This window comes from Anolis carolinensis, chromosome 2 (assembly GCF_035594765.1).
Source record: "Anolis carolinensis isolate JA03-04 chromosome 2, rAnoCar3.1.pri, whole genome shotgun sequence".
NCBI lineage: Eukaryota > Metazoa > Chordata > Lepidosauria > Squamata > Dactyloidae > Anolis > Anolis carolinensis.
In genome coordinates this window covers 227,933,103-227,956,644 of record NC_085842.1, presented here as the reverse complement: position 1 = coordinate 227,956,644, position 23,542 = coordinate 227,933,103, and the positions used below count along the sequence as shown (strand labels likewise).

At 36.8% G+C, this 23,542-nt stretch overlaps 1 protein-coding gene across 3 annotated transcripts in view; it reads left to right on the top strand.

Annotated features, from left to right (window-relative positions):
* Positions 1–19,182, top strand: part of ptbp3 (polypyrimidine tract binding protein 3) — a 50,152-nt gene extending 30,970 nt beyond the window's left edge. For all 3 annotated transcript variants that reach the window (XM_062971847.1, XM_062971848.1, XM_062971849.1), the window contains 10 exons: positions 1,140–1,304; positions 3,646–3,756; positions 5,131–5,305; positions 7,031–7,108; positions 7,315–7,454; positions 8,046–8,079; positions 9,638–9,730; positions 11,981–12,197; positions 12,701–12,778; positions 13,257–19,182. In XM_062971847.1, coding sequence (XP_062827917.1) covers positions 1,140–1,304; positions 3,646–3,756; positions 5,131–5,305; positions 7,031–7,108; positions 7,315–7,454; positions 8,046–8,079; positions 9,638–9,730; positions 11,981–12,197; positions 12,701–12,778; positions 13,257–13,389 — 1,224 coding nt within the window. In that variant the 3' untranslated portion in view covers positions 13,390–19,182. The remainder of the gene's footprint in view (positions 1–1,139; positions 1,305–3,645; positions 3,757–5,130; positions 5,306–7,030; positions 7,109–7,314; positions 7,455–8,045; positions 8,080–9,637; positions 9,731–11,980; positions 12,198–12,700; positions 12,779–13,256) is intronic.
* The last annotated feature ends 4,360 nt before the right edge of the window (positions 19,183–23,542 follow it).

Below are 23,542 nucleotides of genomic sequence, written 5' to 3'. Positions count from 1 at the left end.
ACCTCATGTCATTCTCAATATTTAATCTGTTTCTTGTTTTCATTTTCTATTGGAAGAAGTGTTGAAAATCCACTCTCATTAAGATATGTAGACACAAAGAGGAGTAAATATTTTAAACATTTCCTTTTAAAAATTTTCATAGCTCACCACTGTCAGGTGACCTCACAAAAAACCCTTCCTGTTTCCATTTGTGGTCATGACCCATGGGTTGGGAACCACTGATTTAGAATATGGGTGGGCATATAGAGCTTTGCATGAGGCTCATGGACCCCACTTTTTGTGACTTCTGAAGCTCTCCCTTTAAAAAAAATTTGCACAATTTGGGGAAAATTCCTGTCTCTAAACCAAAAGTCACCTTGATTCAATTACATAGAACTGGTTGCTTATTTTAAATTAAAGATGTATCCTGAGCTAAGGGTCATACTTTTCCCATCTGTTCAAGTGGGCATAGGAGTTGTGGAGCAGTTTTTTTAGTTCAATAAACTACCCTCAATATAATAAATAAATAAAACCTCAATACCTACAGTATTCGGTTCTGTGTATTGAGGGCATTGGTTTATTCTGTCACAGAATGCTCCTGGGCATTTGAAGCCAGTTGGGTATGAGTTACAGCAGTCCTGAAGAGGAAACTGCTTTTGCATTCTCAAGATATGCTGTATGGATTAGTATGGAAAATGGAAATAAGCCACTGTGCCCAGTAAATCACATATTAACACATTTTCTACACAAACCATGTTCCTGTTTCTTCTAACTTCTTCCCTGATTCTTGCCTGTTGAGTTAGATGGGATCACTGGTACTACAATATACTTGCATAGTCATCTGAAGAAGCATGATCCATTTGACTATTGTCAAAAGAAAACAGTAATTTGAGGACTTTAAAAAATCCATTATATGCAGAATTTTCCCACAAGTTATATTTAGGGGGCCTGTTTAAAAACATTTGTTTTCATTAATCTGAAATGCAAGAGAATGAAAAACGGTAACCTTCCCTATTATCTGCATCATGTATTAAAAGAAAGTGTAAGACCTTTAAGTTGCACCAATGTATATGGGATTGTATGCAAAGTATTTTACAGTGATGAACACAATAATTAAGTCAATTTTTCATCAAGCCATTTTATTCACTCTCTTTTCTTAGAGAACTCAAGCTGCATTGCAAGCAGTAAGTGCTGTGCAATCTGGAGGCCTGGCCCTTACAGGTGCTCCAGCTACTGAGGGTGGATTGCCTCCTGGTCAGAGTTCTGTACTTCGAATTATAGTTGAAAATCTCTTCTATCCTGTAACTCTAGAAGTGCTATATCAGGTAAGAAAACTCAAGCAAAAAAAATCAGATTTTTTTCTTTTGTTTTGGGAAAGAATAGCAAACAAGGTACCAAACTGTTATTTCTTAGGATTTCTTCCCAAGAACCTAATTTAGATGTGATCTTGTTTATTGGTTGGTTCCTCCTTGAAAAGGAGAAAGCTTCTACTGAGGATTATTTGCAATAAGAAATTCATGTTTATCCTAGAGAGCTCAGCCACTTTGGTCCCATGCTGGAAGAAAGTCAGAATATAAATTGAACTAATGACTAATTTAATAAGTAAATGCTTATAGTGATGAGAACTGACATTACTAATGATTTGTTAGTAGGGTTGTATGTGTTCAAGATACAGACTCCCTTCCAACCCATCTTTTCTATGATGCCTTTGTAGTAATCACTTGTTCACAATGGTGCAGGTTAAGAAAAACTCAATGTGTGTAAAATGAAGCACATGTAGTTAAAAGGGAGAATAAAATGGAGACTAAAATTTTATCTGGTCATATTGCTGCTATACATTTAACCAATCTTAATATGGATAATTTAGGAATCTGTTTAAATGTGCTATCCATGTAGTATTCAATATGTGTATATGTTTATATGTAGACATTTTTATTTATATAATCCAATATATTTTTCCAAAAGGAATTAAAACTCATAAAAACATAACGAGTGAAATTAAGCAAAATTTAATTTAATTAATACAAACAATTCTTACTTACTTAGGCGATCCCTCGTAGCCCGAGGATGATGGCCCTCCAAGTGTAGTGTCTTGGCAGTGGATGAGTAGGTGGCTGCGTAGACCTATCCTCGACCCGCATGTTCTTCCGCAGTGAGGGCATTGGTTTCCAGACGGAAGGCAGTCCCGGTCAGGGTTGGCTTGATGCGCCTTCCACTTGGCACATTCCTCCCTTAAGCCCTCCATTCATGCCTCTTTGAATTCTGCAGCACTTCTGGTCACAGCTGACCTCCAGTTAGAGTGCTAAAGGGCCAGGGCTTCCCAGTTCTGAAGAAAGCCTGACCCTGTAAAATAAAGTTGTAAAATATTCAAGCAAAGTGAGGAGGGGAAACCCATTTTATAAATCCTCTTAGAAGCAGCCCTAAAAGCTGTATATCTGGGGTGTTGTGTGGTTTCCAAAGATCCTCTGAAGATGCCAGCCACAGATGCAGGCGAAACATCAGGAGAAAATGCTGCTAGATCACGGCCATACAGCCCCGAAACTACACAACACCCCAGTGATTCCGGCCGTGAAAGCTTTCAATAATTCAGCTGCATATCTCTCACAAGATAATATCAAAGGGTAATAGAGAGCCACTAAAAAGACCTAACTCTGGTGTCCATGAACGCTACAGATATTAGTGATGTGCCACTTTGAAATGGGCTACAACACATCCGGAATAATTCCATCTAGGAAACTGCTCCAAATTATGTAAGTTGGATATAACTAGAACATGTATAAATGAAGCCCATGTAAAGTTACCTAGCTAAAGTTGTAGGCTATATATCATTCTTGACTCCTTGGTACTACCTGTGCTTCCATGTAGAGCACTGCTTCTCAACCTGTGTGTTCCCATATGTTTTGACCTTCAACTTCCAGAAGTCCTAACAGTTGGTAAACTGGCTTGGATTTCTGGGAGTTGTAGACCAAAACACATGGCGACCCACAGGTTGAGAACCACCAATATAGAGGGAACCTCAAGCAACCAGCATGATTTGTTTGAGCAATCTCTATTGAGACAAGCAGATTTTTCCATCTAAAATATGTCTCATTTGGCTAAAGCTTCATCTGGTTTGATTTTGTTCATCTTGAAACTACCTCTAAGCATCCATTTAGGGGTTCCAGAGCATATTTGGAATTAGTAGGTGAAAAACATGAGCATGTGTTTTTGTCCATATATTTGCCCAGTAATATAACTTCAAGTAGATGTTATATAGCAAAGCCATAAGATGGAAGGCCAAAATCCACAGGATAGGATGGATGTTTCAAATACAAGACCAGTCAGGCAGTCCAGAAGGATTACATTGTCAATGGTATCACAATCACTGAGAGGTCTAGAATAAACAGATTTAGGCTCAATGTTTATAATAAAGCCTGAGTGAATTTTGTTTCACTTTTCTTACTGTGAAAACATAACTGGACAGACTCTTAACTTTTGTGTAGTAAAATACAGCTAGATTTTCATTCGGATAATATTTTTACTTATAATTTTAAGACAAATATTCAGGTGTAATATTCTTAGCAGAATAATGAAGCCTCCAATTCAGAAAGAGCACACTGATTATTTGGGATATCTCAAACTTTCTTAAAAAGAATGACAGCATGAATTTACTATGTTTTGATTTAGATCTTCTCCAAGTTTGGAACAGTTTTGAAGATCATCACTTTCACAAAGAACAATCAGTTTCAGGCCTTGCTTCAATATGCTGATCCATTGAATGCACATTATGCAAGAATGGTAAGTAGAGTAAAGTGTGAATAAGGATTTCCTACGTGCATGTGTATCTTCCCAAGGCTCACACCCCAGTGCTTTTTCTCTTTCTGATGTTTTTCTCTCTCCTCTTTTTCTTTGCCTTTGCTTCAGTGCTCTTTCCATCACCACCATCCTTTATAAGGCAACATTACTTTTATATTTCTCAGCAGAAAATATAAAATTTATGTATGTGTCCGTATCTCTTATAAGGAATATGGACACATATCCCTTAAGAAATGATGCATGTCTTAAAAGTGTGTCATCGACGTGAAATGTCTGGAAAGCTCTGTTGTAGGATGTTTGTCCCTTATCTGCTGAAAATGAGCATATCACAGGTATGGGCAACACTGCTTTCTCCCTCCCTCGTCTTCCTGAAATTTGGGGATCGTACAAAACACAGAGTTGCTTAGAGGCCCTGCAGTGCAATGAATATTCTTGGCCTTCTTTTAATTTTGTCTCTAGGGAAGGTTACACATTTGCTATTGTTACTGAAGTTAGTATTGTAAACTGTGTACAACAATAATTAAAGAAAATGAGGGAAAATAATTCTCAAAAATGCAATTCATCCACAGTCCCGTTAATATCATTGCTGTATTTTGGATATGTAGGTTTCACTGTTTCGGACCTGTTAGTAGAAACACACATAAATGCATTTCTAATTGTTACAGCATCATGACTATAAGTACTCTTAATAGGAATACCATTAAATTAATGCTATCAGCATGTCCAAGGGAAAGCACAAAAATGCAATTATTTATTTTGAAACTGTACACTCTTTCAACTCTCAAGCAATGTAATGGTAATAGACTATATGATTAATATGGTTCCTGAAAAAATACAATGTATATTAGACAGAAGGCTTAGAAAATCATAGTGAATAACGAAAAATGTCTACTTGAGCACTTCTGCCCTACCCAGACATGTTCAAGATTGATATGAGTATTGACTGTCAAGTAATCATAAAACCTGGTTAAACAATAGAATAAATACAGGCAGTCCCTGAGTTACAAACACCCAACTTACAAATGACTCATAGTTAGGTGAGAGAAATCTACCCCACAGAAGGGAAATTCAGTCTTGAGAGAGTTATCATGGGAGAAAGATGTTTCCACAACAAGCCACATTTTCAAAATCCAGTTATCAAAGGGACGGCAAAACATACACCACAGAGGTGTTAACCCTTCCCTATGCTATCCAAAGCTCTCGCCCCTCTCTTTATCTGTATTTGGCTGGGGTTACACTTAAAATATACCTTTTCTGACTTACATACACATTCAGCTTAAGAACAAACATACAGAACCTACCTTGTTTGTAACTTGGAGGCTGCCTGTATAATCATTTTTTTTTGTCTTCCTCCAGGCTCTTGATGGTCAAAACATCTACAATGCTTGCTGCACTCTCCGTATTGATTTCTCCAAACTAACAAGCCTTAATGTAAAATACAACAATGATAAAAGCAGAGATTTTACACGTTTGGACCTTCCATCAGGTGATGGGCAGCCTTCCCTTGAGCCCACAATGGCTGCTGCTTTTGGTAAGAATTAAGTCTTTGTAAGAGCGTGGAACATGTTGCTTTTATATTTTAGCATTAGACTGATTAATATTTTCAAAAGTGTTGAATAAAGCTGTATTTTTATTAAGTCTAGATCCCACTATGACTTTGGAGTAATAGGTTTGAAAAATACAGATTAATAAATAAATATTGCTTTTGATAATTGGCTCAATAAATAAATGTGCCTTCTTGCAATTGAAGCCTAAATTTCTGCAGATCTTAAAAGACATAAAGCAAATTGTACAAGAAAAATCTGAGTTTGATTTATTGTGAAAACTTGCTGTTGCTTAAAGTGTAAATATAACCCGTTTTCTGATTTGCAAGCATTTCATAGCCTTTTCAATTTTTCATGCTTTCTGAAGTATATACAAAAGTTTCTATGACAGGCTTGAGAGCATCACATTAGTGGTTTACTGTGAGAAGTTATATACACAGAATTCACAAAACTGCATTTGTCTTTTTTGTGGATAGGTTGCATTCTAACCTGTGAAATCCTGCTTCCCTAAGTTGAAATGTAGAATTTAATGATTTTTTTCTTTCAATATTATGTTTATAATAGTAAACTTAATACACAAAACAGCTGCAGCAAGAACGCAACCTTGGCTTTAAGGATTTTGAAATAGCAGCTGTTTCTTATGTCAAGACTGAGAGGACTTAATCTCAGCATCAACTACCCATACCTGGATTCCAGTATCTAGTGGGTTAACTATTTAATTAAGATCCTTACTTTTGTAAAATATAGTGAAGGAGTGTTTACATGTTGTGTGCTAAAATCGTTTCTATTTTAGGTGAAAATAATATGAATTGTATGTATTTGGTATCAGTATTCATGCAGGCCTTATCAGGCTAAAAAGCTCTTTGTTGCCAGCTGCTTATATAATGAATTACAATGGAATCAGAACTGTGAATAAATGATAATACCTATACTGCCAGTACTAGTCATGTATTATAAGTGTAAAATACATAGTGTCCTGCAGTATTTGTTTAACTACCATATTGTGACTAAAGATAAGAGGTATGAGAAGCTGTTGAGTTCATTCAGATGGGAGAATTGGTTGCAACTGTGAATGTGCCAATTTGCTGCTAATTTCAGAAGTATTACTATTCAGTCATGTGAACATGCCTGAAAAGCTATCTGAGCTTCTTTGTTCAGAGTATTCGCTATAAACGTTATGAATTCTTCATATTCTGACTTTGCCTAGATTTATTATTGTTTTAGAGCTATATTTCCACTTTAACTCTATTTTTCTGATCAAATATTTTTCCATAATTAGCTCCCAGAGAATGTATTTGATTTGGTGAAAATAACAATTGGCTTTATAAACTAAAAGTATAATGTTGATTTATGATGGAAAGAAGATATTTGCCACCCTTCAATGAAGGTTCAAAAATGAAATTTTAGTTCTTGGAAATAACCCAGAGAAGCAATTGCCTCAAATTTCTGCATATTTCTGTAACCCATACTTAAACTGAAAGAAGTTAGGCAAATTGCACTAATAGTAATTTCATGATTGTGTACATGGTGCTTGAAAATGGAGAAAAACAGCAGTCTCACATGGACTTTTATGTGTAGTGGCACTAAATGTATGTACTGTACCTCTAAAAACACATCGGTCTAATCCAAAGAATTTTGAGGAATTCATATGTTTTCTGTTCACACTAGAAATTAATTTGCTGCCATCTAAATTAATTTATTATTATTTTCAGGCACTCCAGGGATCATCTCCTCACCATATGCAGGGGCTGCTGGCTTTGCCCCTGCCATTGGTTTTCCCCAAGCTGCAGGTAAGTTCTTTTTGATATGAATAAAGGCTAACTTTGTATTATTAGTGCTTTGTTTTAAGAGAACGATTATTAGAGGTCCTTTTCTTGATTTCTAATGCCTTTGCTTAAAAATGCTTCATACTATATTTGCATTTCAGAGTGACAGTTAAAAGTCAAAGTGCTTGCATTTAAAAAAAATATTTCTATCAAACCCTTGACTTTTTCAGGTTTGTCAGTCCAAGGTGTTCCCAGTGCACTCGGGCCTCTTGCAATCACCACATCCACCATGACTGGGCGCATGGCTATCCCAGGGGTTCATGGAATGCCAGGAAATTCTGTTCTGCTTGTTAGCAATCTCAATCCTGATGTAAGTGTAAAGTATGAAATAACAAGTTTGTAGCTGAAACTTGTTGTCAATTAAGTGCATGACATTTAGCATCATCTAAATAAGGAGCCTCCAGTGGTCTAGGGGATAAAAGCCTTGTGATTTGAAGGTTGGGCTGCCAGGTTCGAATCCCACCCAGGGAGAGTGCGGATGAGCTCCCTCTATCAGCTCCAGCTCCATGCGGGGACATGAGAGAAGCCTACCACAAGGATGGTAAAACATCAAAAACATCCGGGTGTCCCCTGGGCAACGTCCTTGCAAACGGCCAATTCTCTCACTCCAGAAGCAACTCTGGTTGCTCCTGACACGAAAAAAATCATCTAAATTAAAATTAAATCACAGCCAATATTATCAGTGAAAAATATAATTGAAATTACATATTGTGTTAGTGCAGAGGAGATAAGATATCTGACACATGCAAGTTGTTTCAGTATACCTGCTTGGACTATAGTTATTTTTTTTTACATTTCCCTGCCAGCTTCAGGGTAATTTAGATGGGGTTTTTAATTTCCTTTTTAATATAATATATATTTTTAAAAAACAAAAAACAACCTCTGTTGTGATTTTTTGCAGGCAATTACACCAGATGGACTCTTTATCCTGTTCGGTAAGTTACTTTCTCTGCAAAATACAACCCAAACCATAATTTACCTTTGAGGAATGTCTGCTTCAAAATTTAATAGAAAGTATAAGACCTCTTGACATCTGTTGTCAAAACACCTCTTTTCAAAACATGGGAAGTTTTCTGCAAATGATTATTAATTGTGAGACTCTAGGAAACTATCAATCTGTCTCCAAGTTAAACAGTTACTTATTGAACATACCAGCATTCTCCTGGGATGGATTTCAAAGTGAATATGAGTGAGTTGCAGATGTTAGTATTATATTTGGAATATACATTGATGCTTGCATCATTTCCATTAGCTTTTAATGCAATCATTAGACATCGTATGCAGGATACATATGTCTCTGATAGGTGGAGTTGTATAAAAGCATATTTCTTAGTTGGGAAAGGGTGGAATACTCATGAAAGGGATTACTTCATATCAGTAGAAGTTAGAGACATGTCTAGTCAATTGATCTTACACATTCAAGTGAATTATTGGATTCAAGTCTTTGATTGCTTCTGTCAGCTTTGTTACATATTCTGGTAGAAGGATGATAGAGATGGAATTGCACATGTGTAGACCAACCTACTTCTTCCCCGCATGTCCCCACAGTATATAGGAGCTTGATGTAATTCAGTATCCAACTTTCGGAAGTCATTCCCAGGCAACAAGACAAGCTAAGGTGCCCAGGAAAGTGGGAAGACGCCCCCTTCTCCTTTGGTTTTCAGACAGGAAAGAGCTATATTTCAGTTATGATAAAGTGGATGTTTGGTATCCATAGTGGTTTGGTTCCAGGATCCCCCCCCCCCAAGATACCAAAAACCACAAATGCTCAAGTACCTATTAAGAATTTAAAATTACTTCGCATCACTTCATAGTAATTATATTGTGTTCTCTGTTATAAGAACACTTATAGAGGAAGGGTCAAAAGTCACTAAGGTGTCTGGTGTTTTAATAACTTTGAAAATGTTTTTTGAACAGATTTTACATGTAATGTAATGTAATTTCCTATATATACTGTATATGATGCTACGGTATTATGCATTAAAACAAGAAATAAAGAGGTGATTAAATATTGAAACCACTTTGTGACTTTTGGCTCACAAGATATGGTTGTATTTGAGTGTGTGTGTGTGTGTGTGTATAATATAGATAGATAGATAGATATAGATATACACACACATACATATAGCACTACTAAAAGCCAGTGTGGTTTAGTGATTTTGAATGTTGGACTAGGACACTAGGAGACAAGAGTATGAATATTCTCTTGGCCATGAAAATTTGGGGTAAACTTGGGTACGTCACACTCCCTCCATTTTAAAAGAAAGCTAGAGCAAACCCTCTCTGAACAAATTCTGAGAGAAACCCTGAGATAAGATCATTTTGGGGCACCATAAGCCAGTGTTTACTTGAAGACATACAACATCAGCCTCCTAACCTTTTGATATTTGAAGATATCCTTAGTATAACACAGACATGATATTCCTCTCTTAAATAGGAGTAACTTGAACCTTGTTGCACAGCATGCATTAAAAATATGCTTTATTTTTACAGGTGTTTATGGAGATGTCCATCGAGTAAAAATCATGTTTAATAAGAAGGAAAATGCCTTAGTCCAAATGGCAGATGCAACCCAAGCCCAACTAGGTATTGAACAAATGAATTTTATTACCCTCTAAGACTAGGAGTTTGAAATGTTAAAACGTTTAAATAAGAGGTTTTTAAAACATTAAAACCAGAAGTTCAAAACATTGAAAGCAGAAAGTCCAAGATATACAACCACCATAATCAGCTTCATATTTAAAACATATCCACAAGTCTAAAACATGAGGAATCTGAAGCATGGTTTGCACATGACACTTGATTAAAATAGATGAATATAGATATTAAAATATGTAGGTTAAAACATTATCTACTGAAATCATCCGCAATTTGACTCCTTAATTTTATCACTACAGCACAAAATGTAACCTCTATTGAAGTGATTCATGATTCCCTATACTCTATTATATATTTCAAATAGTATTCATCACTTCTGCCAGGGATCTTCTGTACAATAGGAGTAATTAAAGCAGATCAAATGTAGAAATGACAATGTGATAGGACCTGTCTGGCAGTTTCCACTTCCTCCAGAACCGCATGGGCATGCTCGCTCATGGTAATGGATGCCTGCAAAGCTACTCTGCAGTAGTGCTGATGGCAGAACATTAAATCTGGGTAATGGTAAAGGATTTCCTGAATTTTTGATATATCAAGCTTGCATAAGCAACTCACTGGAATAAACAACTTCATTCTATATTTTTGTTTATAATATTTTTATTTAATATTTCCAGATTTTTTCACACAAAAGGGAAAAATGGAACAGATGGGGAAAACTGAAACAGAAAGGGTAGGGGTAATGGAGTTATTGTTAGTAGGTTAACTCCTTACAAATATCTAGTTTGTTGCCAGGGAAGAGGGAGGGGGCTGAGTGGACAGAGGGAAAGACATTGTACAGATTTATAGTTATTATATCTAATTCTTCATCTCATGCTATTTTTTAATTTTTGAGTACCTGTTCATTTCTACCAGATGGCCTTGTAACTCCACATCCCAGAGAGCTTGCTTAATGGTGGATTTGACTTTGTCATATCCAAGGGTTATTAAAGCCTGTGGTGGAAACCCCAGGCTTCTCAGCTTCTCCTGCAACATAGCTTTTCATTTTGTCTGAAACTTGTCTGTTAAAGTGAATGGGGCCAGGCCCACTGGATAAACAACCAAATTTTCACCAATAGTGGTTCTTAAGGATCCATATCATGGCCTCAATCAAAATTTTCCCCAGCTAAGTATTAAGTATGTCAATAAAACATAAGTAATTCATACTGTGTACTGAATCTGTTTTCAAAGATGTAGCCATGTTAGTCTCTTGCAGCAGAAAATGGAGGAGGAGGAGGCAGAAGAAAGGAATATGGTAGCACCTTTAAGATTAACTGGTCTTTGTTTTAGCATGAGCTTTTGTAGATCTATAAACCCACTTCTTCAGATGCAGTCCAGAGTGATATTGAGTACTCAAGTATAAAGCTTATTTATACAATTATATGAGGGGAATAGAATCCAGAAAGATTCAAATTATGTCGCTTGCCTTAAATTTTACAAGGGTTGGGCCTCACCTATTACAGTCACTCCCATAGGTGTATAAATATATTTTATACTTGAGTCATTAATAACACTTGCTACTGCACCCAAAGAAGATTTAGATCCATAAAATGTCATGCTAAAATCAAAACCAGTTTGTCATAAAGGTGCTGCCACATTTTTTCCTTTATCTCTCTCCCTAACTTCTGTCAGTGTTGATCTATGGTAACAATAAATCTGCTTTCCAAAAGACAGTTTCTGTGGGAACCTGAGAGTTTTAAACTCAGGGATCCTATTGCAGTCTATCTTTTCTGGATCCTGTTATATTCCCTTTTTCTCACCCTCCCTTACTCTTTTTTATGTTGTAAAGTTATTCTGTTTCTATTATGGTTTCCAGTGATAGTTTTTGCATACGATTAAAATTTGTATGACAACAGCTTGTTTAAATGTTTCAAATTCACTGCTGCTTCCACTACATCAGAATATGGATTTTAACCAAAAAGAGGGCTTGTTTCATAAATGGTGCTTAATGTATTTTACTGACTAATTCTTCACATTTAATTTGAAAGATTAAAGATTACACAAGGAATTCACTGAAAATATAGTGAAAATCTGTTATTTTAGAAGGCGTGCAATGTGCAGTTGAGGGTCAAAGTAAACTGAAATGGGTGTATAATTCACTAGGTGATGACTTGACATGTGTATTTTAGAAGTATAGATTCAGTAGAGTAGCTGTTGCATCTTCTCTCTCCAGGTCTTAACCTCTTGACTTAATTATTTTAGCCATGAATCACCTAAATGGACAAAAACTTTATGGAAAGATGCTGCGTGTTACACTTTCTAAGCATCAGACAGTACAACTTCCTCGTGAAGGACAAGAGGACCAAGGTCTGACGAAGGACTACAGTAATAGCCCTTTGCATCGCTTCAAGAAGCCTGGGTCAAAGAACTTCCAAAATATTTTCCCACCATCGGCAACCTTGCACCTCTCCAACATTCCGTAAGTATATTGATGTTCTGTAATTAGTATATGAGGAGGACCAGCCAGTGATATTTTGCTCCCTAATCCATAATAGGAATTAATCCACCCCAGAATAGAAAATGCTGTTTTACAACAGTTAACTGTTTGCCTCCCTTCATATGAAACTCAAAACAGTCGCTTGATAGTAAGGTCAGCCCTCCTCTGTGGAATGACTCTTGACTTATCCAAGGGTCATATCAAAATATATCATTTGGCTCCAAAACCTGCCCTGGAATTATAGATGAGGTTGACTTTAGATGAATATATACATACTATTTTTTTAATAAAAAAAATAAGGGTGGGGTAGATGGTGGTAAGTGCAGTTTTCCAAGGTTTTTTGAGGGCACAGTGGAGACCATAATTCCTTGCATTTGCCTGTCTCTGCTCTACAGTTCATTTTGTGTGTGTGTGTGTTTGTGTGTGTGTGTGTTTTTTTAATCTGGCTGTTTAACTGATCACAGGGAATTAATTATATTTTACAGGCCTTCTGTCACAGTTGATGACCTAAAGAATCTTTTTGCTGATACTGGATGTATTGTGAAAGCCTTCAAATTCTTTCCGTGAGTTTCAACAATAACTTATTAAAAATCAGATTGTGCAAGGAATTGATCAGTTTCTTGCTTGTAGACAGGAAATGAGGAATAACAAGGAGTCAAAATAATTAGTCATGTAATAACAAAATGTAATTATATGAATTTGCTCTTTTTTCATCTTTTCACTGCAAAATAAAAAGGCAGAAGATGTAAAATATAGCAGGAAGACTTTAGTTTTAACAGAACTCTCAGGCTGAAATGGAAGGAAGATCTGTTTTGTTTGGAGGCCATCCAACTAGTAATTGAGTTTCCCATCAATTTCTCTTCTGAGGTGTTATCAGGATAAGGGGTCAACATGACATGTCTACAGATAATAGGACTATATCATGCCAAATTCCTTGTTCTCAAAGTGGCCTTGTGTTTCAGATAGTGTTTTAAATGTAATTTCATTAGGATTTGGGGAAGTAATGTGAATTAGATTGAACTATTTTCCTTTCACTTTTAGGAAAGATCGCAAAATGGCGCTCATCCAGTTGGGTTCTGTGGAAGAAGCAATCCAGGCTCTTATTGAGCTTCATAATCACGACCTTGGAGAAAACCATCACCTCAGAGTTTCCTTCTCCAAATCCACAATCTGACAATTCTGTGACCTTTTCCATTTTAAGACTCTTCTCACAATTACCAGTGAAAATCTTCTTCAGACAGAGACTGGAGTAGCCAAAACCAACGCTGCATCCTTCAAACAATGAAACTTGAGTGGTTCGTGTGTAATTCTATACACAGTAACAAATCAAGGGATGGTCTTTCCATATCTTTTCCTGTTTGAGGGGCTGATAGCCCTCCACAAATTTTTCTTCTATAGTATTTAATAACAATTTCAGTAGAGGCCCCTCCTTTTCTAATGATTTCAGGAACATAATTTTATTGTTTATTCCAAAATAATGTTACACAACATTTCTGTGTCCCTTTAAACTATCTGAAGAATGTTTTCAAAATTGACTTAGTAGATGGCCTTTCTCACTACTTATATAGAATATTCTTTTTTGTGATGAGGGGGGATTTATTTGACCAATTAACTAATGTGTTAATCAGCGCCTGTTTTGAAATATTTGGAAGAAAGGCAGTGCCTTCTTTCTCCATGAAGTGAAATAATAAAGTCCAGATATAAGATGTAATTGATACAGATGAATTGTCTTAATGTGATCCAAAGTGATCACACTTTTAACTAGATATGAAATCATGGTGGGAGAGGTTACTAGCTTTTAGTACTATGAAATGATGTGTAATAAAATTTTGGAGAAAATGAAAAGAAAAGATATGTCCTGATTTCAAGTTTTGTACATTTATTTCAGAAAAAAATGTTTACACTCTTAAAGGAAAAAAATTCAGGTCTGTCATATGGTTTGACAAATTTTTAGAAAGGTTATTTTTGGTAAAGTCTTGTTTAAAAATATAAAATTAAACCTCAAGGGTTTTTTGTACCACTATAATCTCTAATACTTAAAATCAGAATTACTGTGTATTTACTTAATTTCTTATGTGCCTTATTATGTGCTTATAATGATACAATAGTTTAGAGTTTTATCTGAAGTATCTTCGAACTGTATTGTGGCTTGGTGAGGTTTTTTCCCCCCCCCCTTTGTCTTAGTTTTTAAACTGGTGATTTCAGAAATGTTTTTAATAAGTAATCAAATCAGATTTTTGGTGCTTTGGTACAGGGATGGGGAGGTGGGAACTGAAGATAACCTGATGCACATTCTTATAGAGCTTTTCATAATATTTTGGAAGTTGCATTTGAGTGATACCACTGTTGGTTTCTTAAGAATGTTCTTCAGTTTCTGGAGGGTATCTGACTTGTTGAGCTATTGGCTCTCTGAGAATATTTTGCCTCAGGATTCCTTTTCACCCAACAGTACTGGGCTTGCTATATTAATTGTAGACTGGCTTTCCTTAATAAATATCGTAACTTCAGTACCGAATGTTCACTCCTTTTCGGAGAGGAAGATGAGATGCAATCTTATTATTTTTTTGGTGAAATATAGTTACACACAGGTTATTTCTATGATTGTAATACAATGTTTTTAGAGATGTCTCAAAATGTTATGTCTACTGAAATTTTCGATTGTTTATAAGGGTGGTTATTCCTTTAGGTTGTTTTGGAGATGGATGCAAAGACTTAGGAAATGAAATGGAGTGTAATGGCTTGTAGTGTGCTTATTGTCTTTGGGATTTTTAGCAAGTTGATTTGTTCTGTTAATATCAGCAACTGCTTGGCAAAAAGAGAGAAAAAACATTCCATAGCTTTAGATCTATTTGGAAGTTCCTTTTACAGAGGTAACTTGTCATTTACTATTGCAATGCAAGTTATTGGGTAACATCATTGTAGCATAATGGGATAGGCACTGAGACACTTGCTTCCTTCAATTTATATAGCTATATTTGGAAATTAGCTAAAAATCAACCTTGGACACTTCATTAGCACGTGCATTTCGTTATATCACCAGATGAGTTTCTCTGTGTAACATTGTGCTGGCACCCACTAATAACTGACCCCCGTTTCGCAGTTCAGCATGCCTTCACAGCTGTTTCAAAATAACAACATAAACAAAAGCCTAATGGGCTAAGATCTTTTCTCAGTTAAGCAAAATGATCCAGCTGGTCCCTACTGTTGGCATGGCACTTGATCTGAAATACGTCTGTTTTGTTCCATTGATTTCAGTGGACCACGGCTCCAAGTGAGCATGTTCAGGATGACAGCCAACTTAAACATTAGTGAAATAGCTTGAATCAGAGTCCCAATGAATATGCCTCCTCCTTGTAACTTGCTAAGGTATCTGCTCACCATGCGTTTAAATGCTGCTACAAAGGGGGGATGTTATTGGAGTTGATGAATGTAACTGAAGCAGGAAAAAACCAGGTTCTGAGACTGAGCATTAGCATGTATAATATCAAGAATGGAATGTGTGTGCGTGTGTGCGTGCGTGTGCTGTGTGAAATATTAGATGTGTATATTGATACACATTGCAGGCATTTAATTTATTGATTTAACTAATCTAAAAAATGCAACTTTGTAGTGTTAACAGAGAAATAAATGGTCAACTTAACATGAAAAATAGCTTCACTTAGTCCCTAAGAGATATTTCTGTACTGCCTGCAGTCTGAGTTGTAGGGCATACAATTACAGATATGCTGGGAAACCTTGTTTGAAATTTTGTTTTGAATATTGTTGTGTGGTCTTGTCATAATCATATACTATTCTGTATAAATCATCTTGGTTGTAGTGCATGTGTGTTCAGCATTTAGGGGTTGATCTTATTTTGCAAGGTTATATTTTTGTGAAGCGCAAATGTGAGAAATGGCAGTACTCACTTCGTTTGCATTTAAAATAGTAATTTGGTTTGCATCAATAGTTAGCTTGACTTTCATCAAATACTATAGAAGGCAAGTCTTTGAACTGGTATGAAGACAATAGCTAACTTGACCATTTGCTTGCCCATTCATTCCTTTATTGCAGGATACATCATTTGTGGCTGTAGCAAGTGTCCTGCAAAAGCAAGGTGCTCTAAAAGGTGTGGTTATTGAGTAACATCCATTCACCAATCTCCTTGTGAAGCACCTTGATATATGATAGCCAGTTTTCTAGTCTACTTGATCGTTCCTAGCATGCAGTTTGTCAAATTAGTCCTTTCTGTTCTCTCACTCATTGAGGATAAAATGGCTGAGATTTAGCACCGTGTGGCCCTTGTCATTACTTTGTAATACTGTTCAAGTTACAATCTCCTGTGTGTCAGGCATTTCTGTCTCCTGTTGAATTTGTGATGTGTGTTAGGGCTTGATAATATTTTGGCTTCTAATCAAATTACAATATATTTGCATATCGTGCAGCTTCAGTGAAGGTGCCTTTTTAGCATACTGGGTGAACGTTTTCTTGAGTGAAGTTAAAATGAAAGCTTCTACTCATCACAAGAGGGGATCCTTTTAAAGGAAATCAAAGAAACAATTTACAGCACCACAGAATAAAAATGGCTTCAAAAATAACCAAGTCCCAAGCTCCTCAGTGTTATGGAAGACTTAGTTTTACGAATTATATTAACATGAATTTTGATCAAGTGGACACCTGCAGTTGCCTATCATTACTTACTTGTTGTGGCTAAGCCATAATAGCAGTCACTCTGAAAGACTTGCTGCTGCTAGTTTTGAATACAAACTGGAATAAAAATCCAATTTGAGAACTACTTAATGTGATTTCATGCAGGTGTAGTTCAAACGTGGAAAAGGTGCAGCCCTGGAGCTTCCTGTGAGCCCCATGCTTTCTTACACACAATGGTTCCCCCAACTTGGCCGGGCTCTCCTGTTTCTGGCAAAAAAGATATATGAGTTTCTTATTCTGGTAGCTTCCAGCAATAATATGTCACCTTTTAAATATGTCAGAGCCCTCTCTCCTCCATATTAAAATTTTTAAAATATTTCTTAAAAAGAGGTAGGTTTCTAGATAATTCAAATTTTATTTCATTGTTGTGGTGGTGGTCTGCACTGTTGCTGGAGAATCCCACAAGTAGAAAACTTGCCCCCAGGCATAGCATGGCTGTGTAGATCCTTCAAAACCCACCATGTGTTGGACTCCTTGTTGCTAAATTTGACAAAGAGTGGAAATTTTAATCGGTAATGACAAAGTTTTCCGTGTACCGCCGATCAACAAAAGATCTTCTCCATAAGTTGAGAAACATTCATTGTATGCCTTGCCCAAACTTGGTTGCCTTTCTTGTCTCCCATCATATGTTGTTATTGTGCTTGGAGAATATCTTGAGGGCTCTTTGTGCCTATATAATCCAGATGTAGCCTTGAAACTGTACAATGGAGTTGTCATGAAATACAGCAGTAGCATGAATTTGACAAAGGGCAAGCCCATCTCACCACCACAGAGTTCAATAAAGCTTCTTGGTGTGGTCTTCTGAGAATAATGAACCCGAGGTATGCCATTTCAGTCTTCATCCTGTTAAATGTTGTGTGTACTGCTATTTTCAAAGGAGGGGCTGAGAAGTTAAAACTGTTCTAAAGCCATTTTTTTGCCTTGACTTTTTTTTTGAGGGCTGGTAACTTTGACAAAAAACTACCAGTTTATCAAACATTTGTGCTGAAAACTGTTCAGGTTGCACAGAGATTTTCTTGAAGAAAACAACATCCTAATTGTCTTTGCAACGAGATCTGTATGTTGTATTTGAAACTGTTTTTTTGATTTTTCAACAAATCTTCACAATTAGAAATTATTTGAAAAAATAAAAAATGTCTAAAATTTTAATTTCAGGGTTTTTACAAAAGATAAAAATGGGACCAAAGTTTATGTGCCTTCAGTAGACGTGTAATTTTTTTGCTATCTCTTTCAGTCTTTAGACTCAATACTCCTGTTTGCAAGAAAATGTATTTATATAGTAAAATACCAAATGACCCATGAACTGTCCATATGTGCAGTCAGTCAGTTGCTAACTGTTTCATTGGAGTTTATTAACTTTTTTCTTCCTACCATTGTAACATGAATCATGCTGCACCATGCAAGAATTCAAGTTAAGCTCCTCAATATCTGGGTTGTGGTTGCCAATTTAACCCTTAACTATAATAAAATATCGAGTGTCTTCATACACAGAGAGCCTTCTTTATAAATGAAGGGTGACAGAACTTTGAATTCTTGGATCTATGTGCAGTATTTGGGATTATAATGAAAAACAACCGGTTTACGTATGTAGGTTCATCTCTCAACCATGCTCTTTTCCCAATTCATCCTCCGGTTCCAGGAAACAATTCATCTTCTCAAAATACAAAGCAAATTGTTGTATCAGATTGTCACCTCATTGCAATGACCAAAGATTGTCTGCTCTGGTTTTACTGAGACATCTTGCCAGTTTGCTTTTTCTTTCTCCCGCTTTCTCACTAATTTTCCACAAGACTCAATGTGAAGTGACCTTTTATATGAATGCTGGTGGTAAATGGACTACTTTATGAAAAATTAGATTTTTTTTAAAAAAATGTGAACCAAATGTAATGACGTAAGGCAGGAGAGTAGTGGATACTTAGTACTGTATTCAGAGTTTTTTAAAAGGTGCACGCTTGCAGGAGTCAGACATTCCCTAACTTTTCATGTGTTCATGAATCCCTTTTTAAGTTTGTAAAAATATTCATATAACACAAGAAAATGCTGTAAATATTTGTAACAACATTTTTTACCTGGCAAAAAAAGGTTTTTGGGAACAAGTATAAAATGGTTTTTATATTTAAAAAAACATCAATTGTCTTGTATATTTTGATAAGCAACAGTACCAGCTTTCATTTGTTAAACAGCTTGTGGCATTGGAGGGGGAAAAGGATTCCATGTTGTTGAGATGACTTGATGTTATAAATGCAAAGAAGTTGAAATATTAAAGAAACCTATTTTCTAACTGAGTAGTGCATGGTTAATTTGAACTTCTGTACACTGCCGTATGCTCCATTTCTTTTGAGTTTTGTGTATTTGCTGATTATTACTTGAGTACCTATACTTAACTCTTTTTCTAACAACTCTAGTTGTAGCATGCCTCTTAATAAATGTTATGACATCTGTACTCTCAAAATTTTCTGCGTTCTTGTCTATTACTTTGGATTTTCCCTCTAATTGTACAGCTAATGTCTGTCTTTTTATTTGTGTTTCTTCTATAAGCTCATCTACACTTGCTCTCTTTGGATTGAGTCTGGAGTCCTTGACAATGATTTTCATGGAATGTCCCTGTGATAAAAGTAGCATTTATTTTTAAAAAGCTGGGAAAGTGACTTTGATATGGTTCAAATTTGTGCAGAAGTCCTCTTGAACACACAAATCCATTACAATTCACATTGCACCCAAGTCTACTTAACATGCAGCAGAATAGATGTTTACAGCATGTAACTAGAGTAAGAGTAAAAATAGTGTGGTTCCCTGATGTTGAACTACAGTTCCTCACATGCTGGAAAGAGCTGCTGAATGTCGAAGGCCAGCAGCATGGAGGACCACACAATTGTGACTCCTCAAACTAAATTCTAGAATAGTACGTGGGTTGTTTGTGACATTACTTGCAATTTCACCCCATTTTTGCACCAACCGATAAAAATAACACAAATCAATTTCTCAACCGTTTCTTCTTCTGTCCTAATTTCTGTTTGTGTGTGTGCGTGTTTTAAATTTCACCCACCAGCAACTGGATTTTAGCACATTGTCTCCATCGTCTTTTCCCATTCTGCTTGAGTTGGGGGCAGGGGCATATGGGCCCAGATATTACATCCACAAAAGTAGGTGAAGATTGGTCAGTGGGATGATGTTCCTTCTGTGGAACATGGGTGGAGTGGAGGACGGGAAATGAATTGCTTTGCAACACCTTTGAAGGTGGCTGCTGCTCCATGGTTCAGTGTTAATGCAAAAAAACCCCACAAAACAAAACCCACTATTTTCTTATTTTGCTCAGTCTTAACCCCTAAAAATAACATGCAGGAAACTGGTTGAGCTGCTTACAGCCTATTTCCTGCTGTTGGCTGTCCCTGATAAATATTCCACTTCACAGTCAGGGCTGGTGTTGCCTATAATGCAGAAAAGATTCTAAATAGCATCCAACCTCTCAATAGTAAAATGTAAGCTCCATACTAGGTGTAATTTTAACTTTTTCTGCTTCGGTTATGAAGATGTCTAGACAGTAATGCCTTATAATGGTATTAATCTGCAATTTAGTTTGGACAGGTGTCTTCAGTGTTTTTCCTTGCTATTGATCTAGCCCTCTGCTATTGTGACCTTTTTTCTTTTCTTATTAAAGCACTACTATATATCATACACATTAGTTATGCTATTACATTTGTTAATATCAATGTCTCTTGCGAGAAATGCAAACAGATTTGCTGGTGTTAGAACAGAAGGCAAATTGAAATACAAAGTAATACAGCTGGGGAGCTTAAGACATCTTCCTCTTGGATTTCTCCTAATTTGCATCCTTGTTCCAATCAATATCCTGATATCACTATTTTCCCCATTCACTCAAATTGGAATGTAGTTTGAACCAGAGTTTTCTGATGTTACAGTACAGGCAGTCCCAGCGTTTCAAACATCCAACTTATAAATTACTCATAGTTAGGAACGGGAGCAAGACAACAGGCAGTGAGAGAAATCTACTCCTATGAAGGGAAAAATTCACTCCTGAAACAGTTATCAAGGGGAAAAGGTGGCTCCATAGAAGCTTTATCACCAATCTTTGTTTCCACAACAAGCCAAATTTTTCAAAATCCAATTATCACAGGGACAGAAAGTGAGGTGAAATCTTCTGAACAGAGGCACGGACAGCAAAACACACACCACAGGGGTGTTAATCTTTCAGTATGCTATCTAGAGCTTACATGCATACATATATGTACACATGCACATACATTTGGCTGGAGTTACACTTAAAAATGTACACATTCAACTTAAGAACAAGCCTACAGAACCTATCTTGTTCATAACTTGGGGACTGCCTGTATATGGTTCTTGTTCTTGCAAATATATCACATTCCAGTATGGCTCTACCAATTAAATATGTCCTGGAACAGAAGTTGATTTTGTGACATTTTTGAAACAAGGAATTAAATAGTATAAAATTCTCTTCTTCAAAAGATTCCAAATATATTTGTTACTTCAAAAAAATACCATGCTCTTTAACCAAAAAGACTTCCAGAAAGGCTTTACCATTAATAGTTAGGTCATCCTTGCTCTTAGGCTTTGAGTCTAAAGGACATAATAAAAACTGAAGGGAAGAACACAACCTTTGGTATCAGCGATCATGAGCATCTAGCACAGTTTGGGTAGCTTGATGGAATTGCTTTCAGCTAGCTGGTAGTTTCAGAGATATCAACATCATAATAATAAAAAATTATATCCTGCCACCATCTCCCAAAGGGACTCAGGGCGGCTTACAAAACACTCAAGGTGTGACACAAAATACAAGTGCAAAACAAAACAGACAATAAACAGTCAACACAACATCATAATTTCACAGTACCCCCTGGTAAAACAATACAGCAATTGCTGTAGATAAAACAGCAGTCTTCGACCTCAAAATTGTAAAGTGCTAAAAAAGTGTCCAAAGATGGAAGAATAGTTCTGTTTCTATCCTGTTCAGCACTTTGATGAAGCCCCCGATGGCACAGTGGTGCCAGCAGGTCTGCTGACAGGTCAGTGATTCGAATCCGGGGAGAGTGGGTGACCTCCCTCTGTCAGCTCCAGCTCCCCATGCGAGGACATGAGAGAAGCCTCCCACATGGATGGTAAAACATCAAACATCTGGCCGTCCCCTGGGCAACGTCCTTGCAGACAGCCAATTCTCTCACCAGAAGCGACTTGCAGTTTCTCAAGCTGCTCCTGACATGAAACAAAGCACTTTGATGGAAGTATGTTGCTTATGAGCCTGTGTTGAGTGCTGTGCTTGTATATTGGTTGCTATATTGCTGAAATATACAATAACCCCTTAGTTGCCTTTGAAGAGCTTTCATTCATGCACTTTTCTGCAGACGGCTCTCTTTAAGAATTTGCTCACTGTATGTGGGAAAATATCAAGAGGAAACAGTGATGAGCAAGCTAAGGCTTTATATCTGATAACCAACACTTGCATCATTATCTTGCTCTCAGCATTTGAAACTGTTTCTTCTACTTTTATCTCAAGACTTCCCCACCCAAACTACCATGATGAACATCTTAAGACCTAGTGGTTGCTGCCTAATTTGTCTTGTGTGCAGAACTAGGTAGTTTTAGATCCCTATTCAAGCATGACGCATCCTGGGTGATACTAGATCAGTTGTAACCAGATTTATTGTCATAAGTCAAAATTTTAGTAAAAAAAAAAAAAAGACCCCCAAATCTTAAGTCAACTTGTCCACCGCACCTTGATGAAGGTGAGGGTTTTCCCCTGACATTAAGTCCAGTCGTGTCCGACTCTGGGGTTTGGTGCTCATCTCCATTTCTAAGCCGAAGAGCCGGCGTTGCCTGTAGACACCTCCAAGATCATGTGGCCGGCATGACTGCATGGAGCACCATTACTTGTCATTTCTGCTACCATGCAATTTGCCTCCTCTTCCTGTAGAACTGAGATATCACCCATCCCTAAACAACAGAGATATGTATATAAGGGCAATCTATCCAAATGATTATAAATTCTCTTGCACAAACACATTTTATGCTCTGTTTACCCCTTTGGATTTCCATGATGAGGCAGCTCAGATGCAATGGCTGCTTTCTTTCGCCTAAGGGTGTCATTTAACTGCTTAACACTTAAAGACAAGGCTGCTGTTGTTATTGCATAAAGGGTTCTGGACAAAAGCTGCAGGGATTTTGCAACAGCATCCTGTTTCAACAAACTGTCCATGAAATAATGGCCCTGTAGATAATTGCTTTAGTTTCATCACTTGTGGGAAATCTGTGTAAAATCATGTGAAGGCCACCACTAAAACAGAAGATAAATGGGTGCAGCTCTTGTCAAGGGCATACAAGTGGACCACCTACTAAAACAAATTTGGGGGAAACAAGTTGCATTATTGGAGGCATCCACCACCCTTTTAACATTGGCCACTCGCTCACTGACCCTGCCTGGCAAAAAGCATAGCAACATCACCAAAGTGAATATTCTTTGAGCCTTTCTGCAATTGAAAGTAAACTATGTAATTCTGGATGCTTGCTGGCATTGTTTTCATTCAAATAGTTTAAGATCCTATCACTTGATTTTATGAGGCAAAGAGAGTGTGGCTTGTGTTGTTGAAGGCTTTCGTGACCAGAAT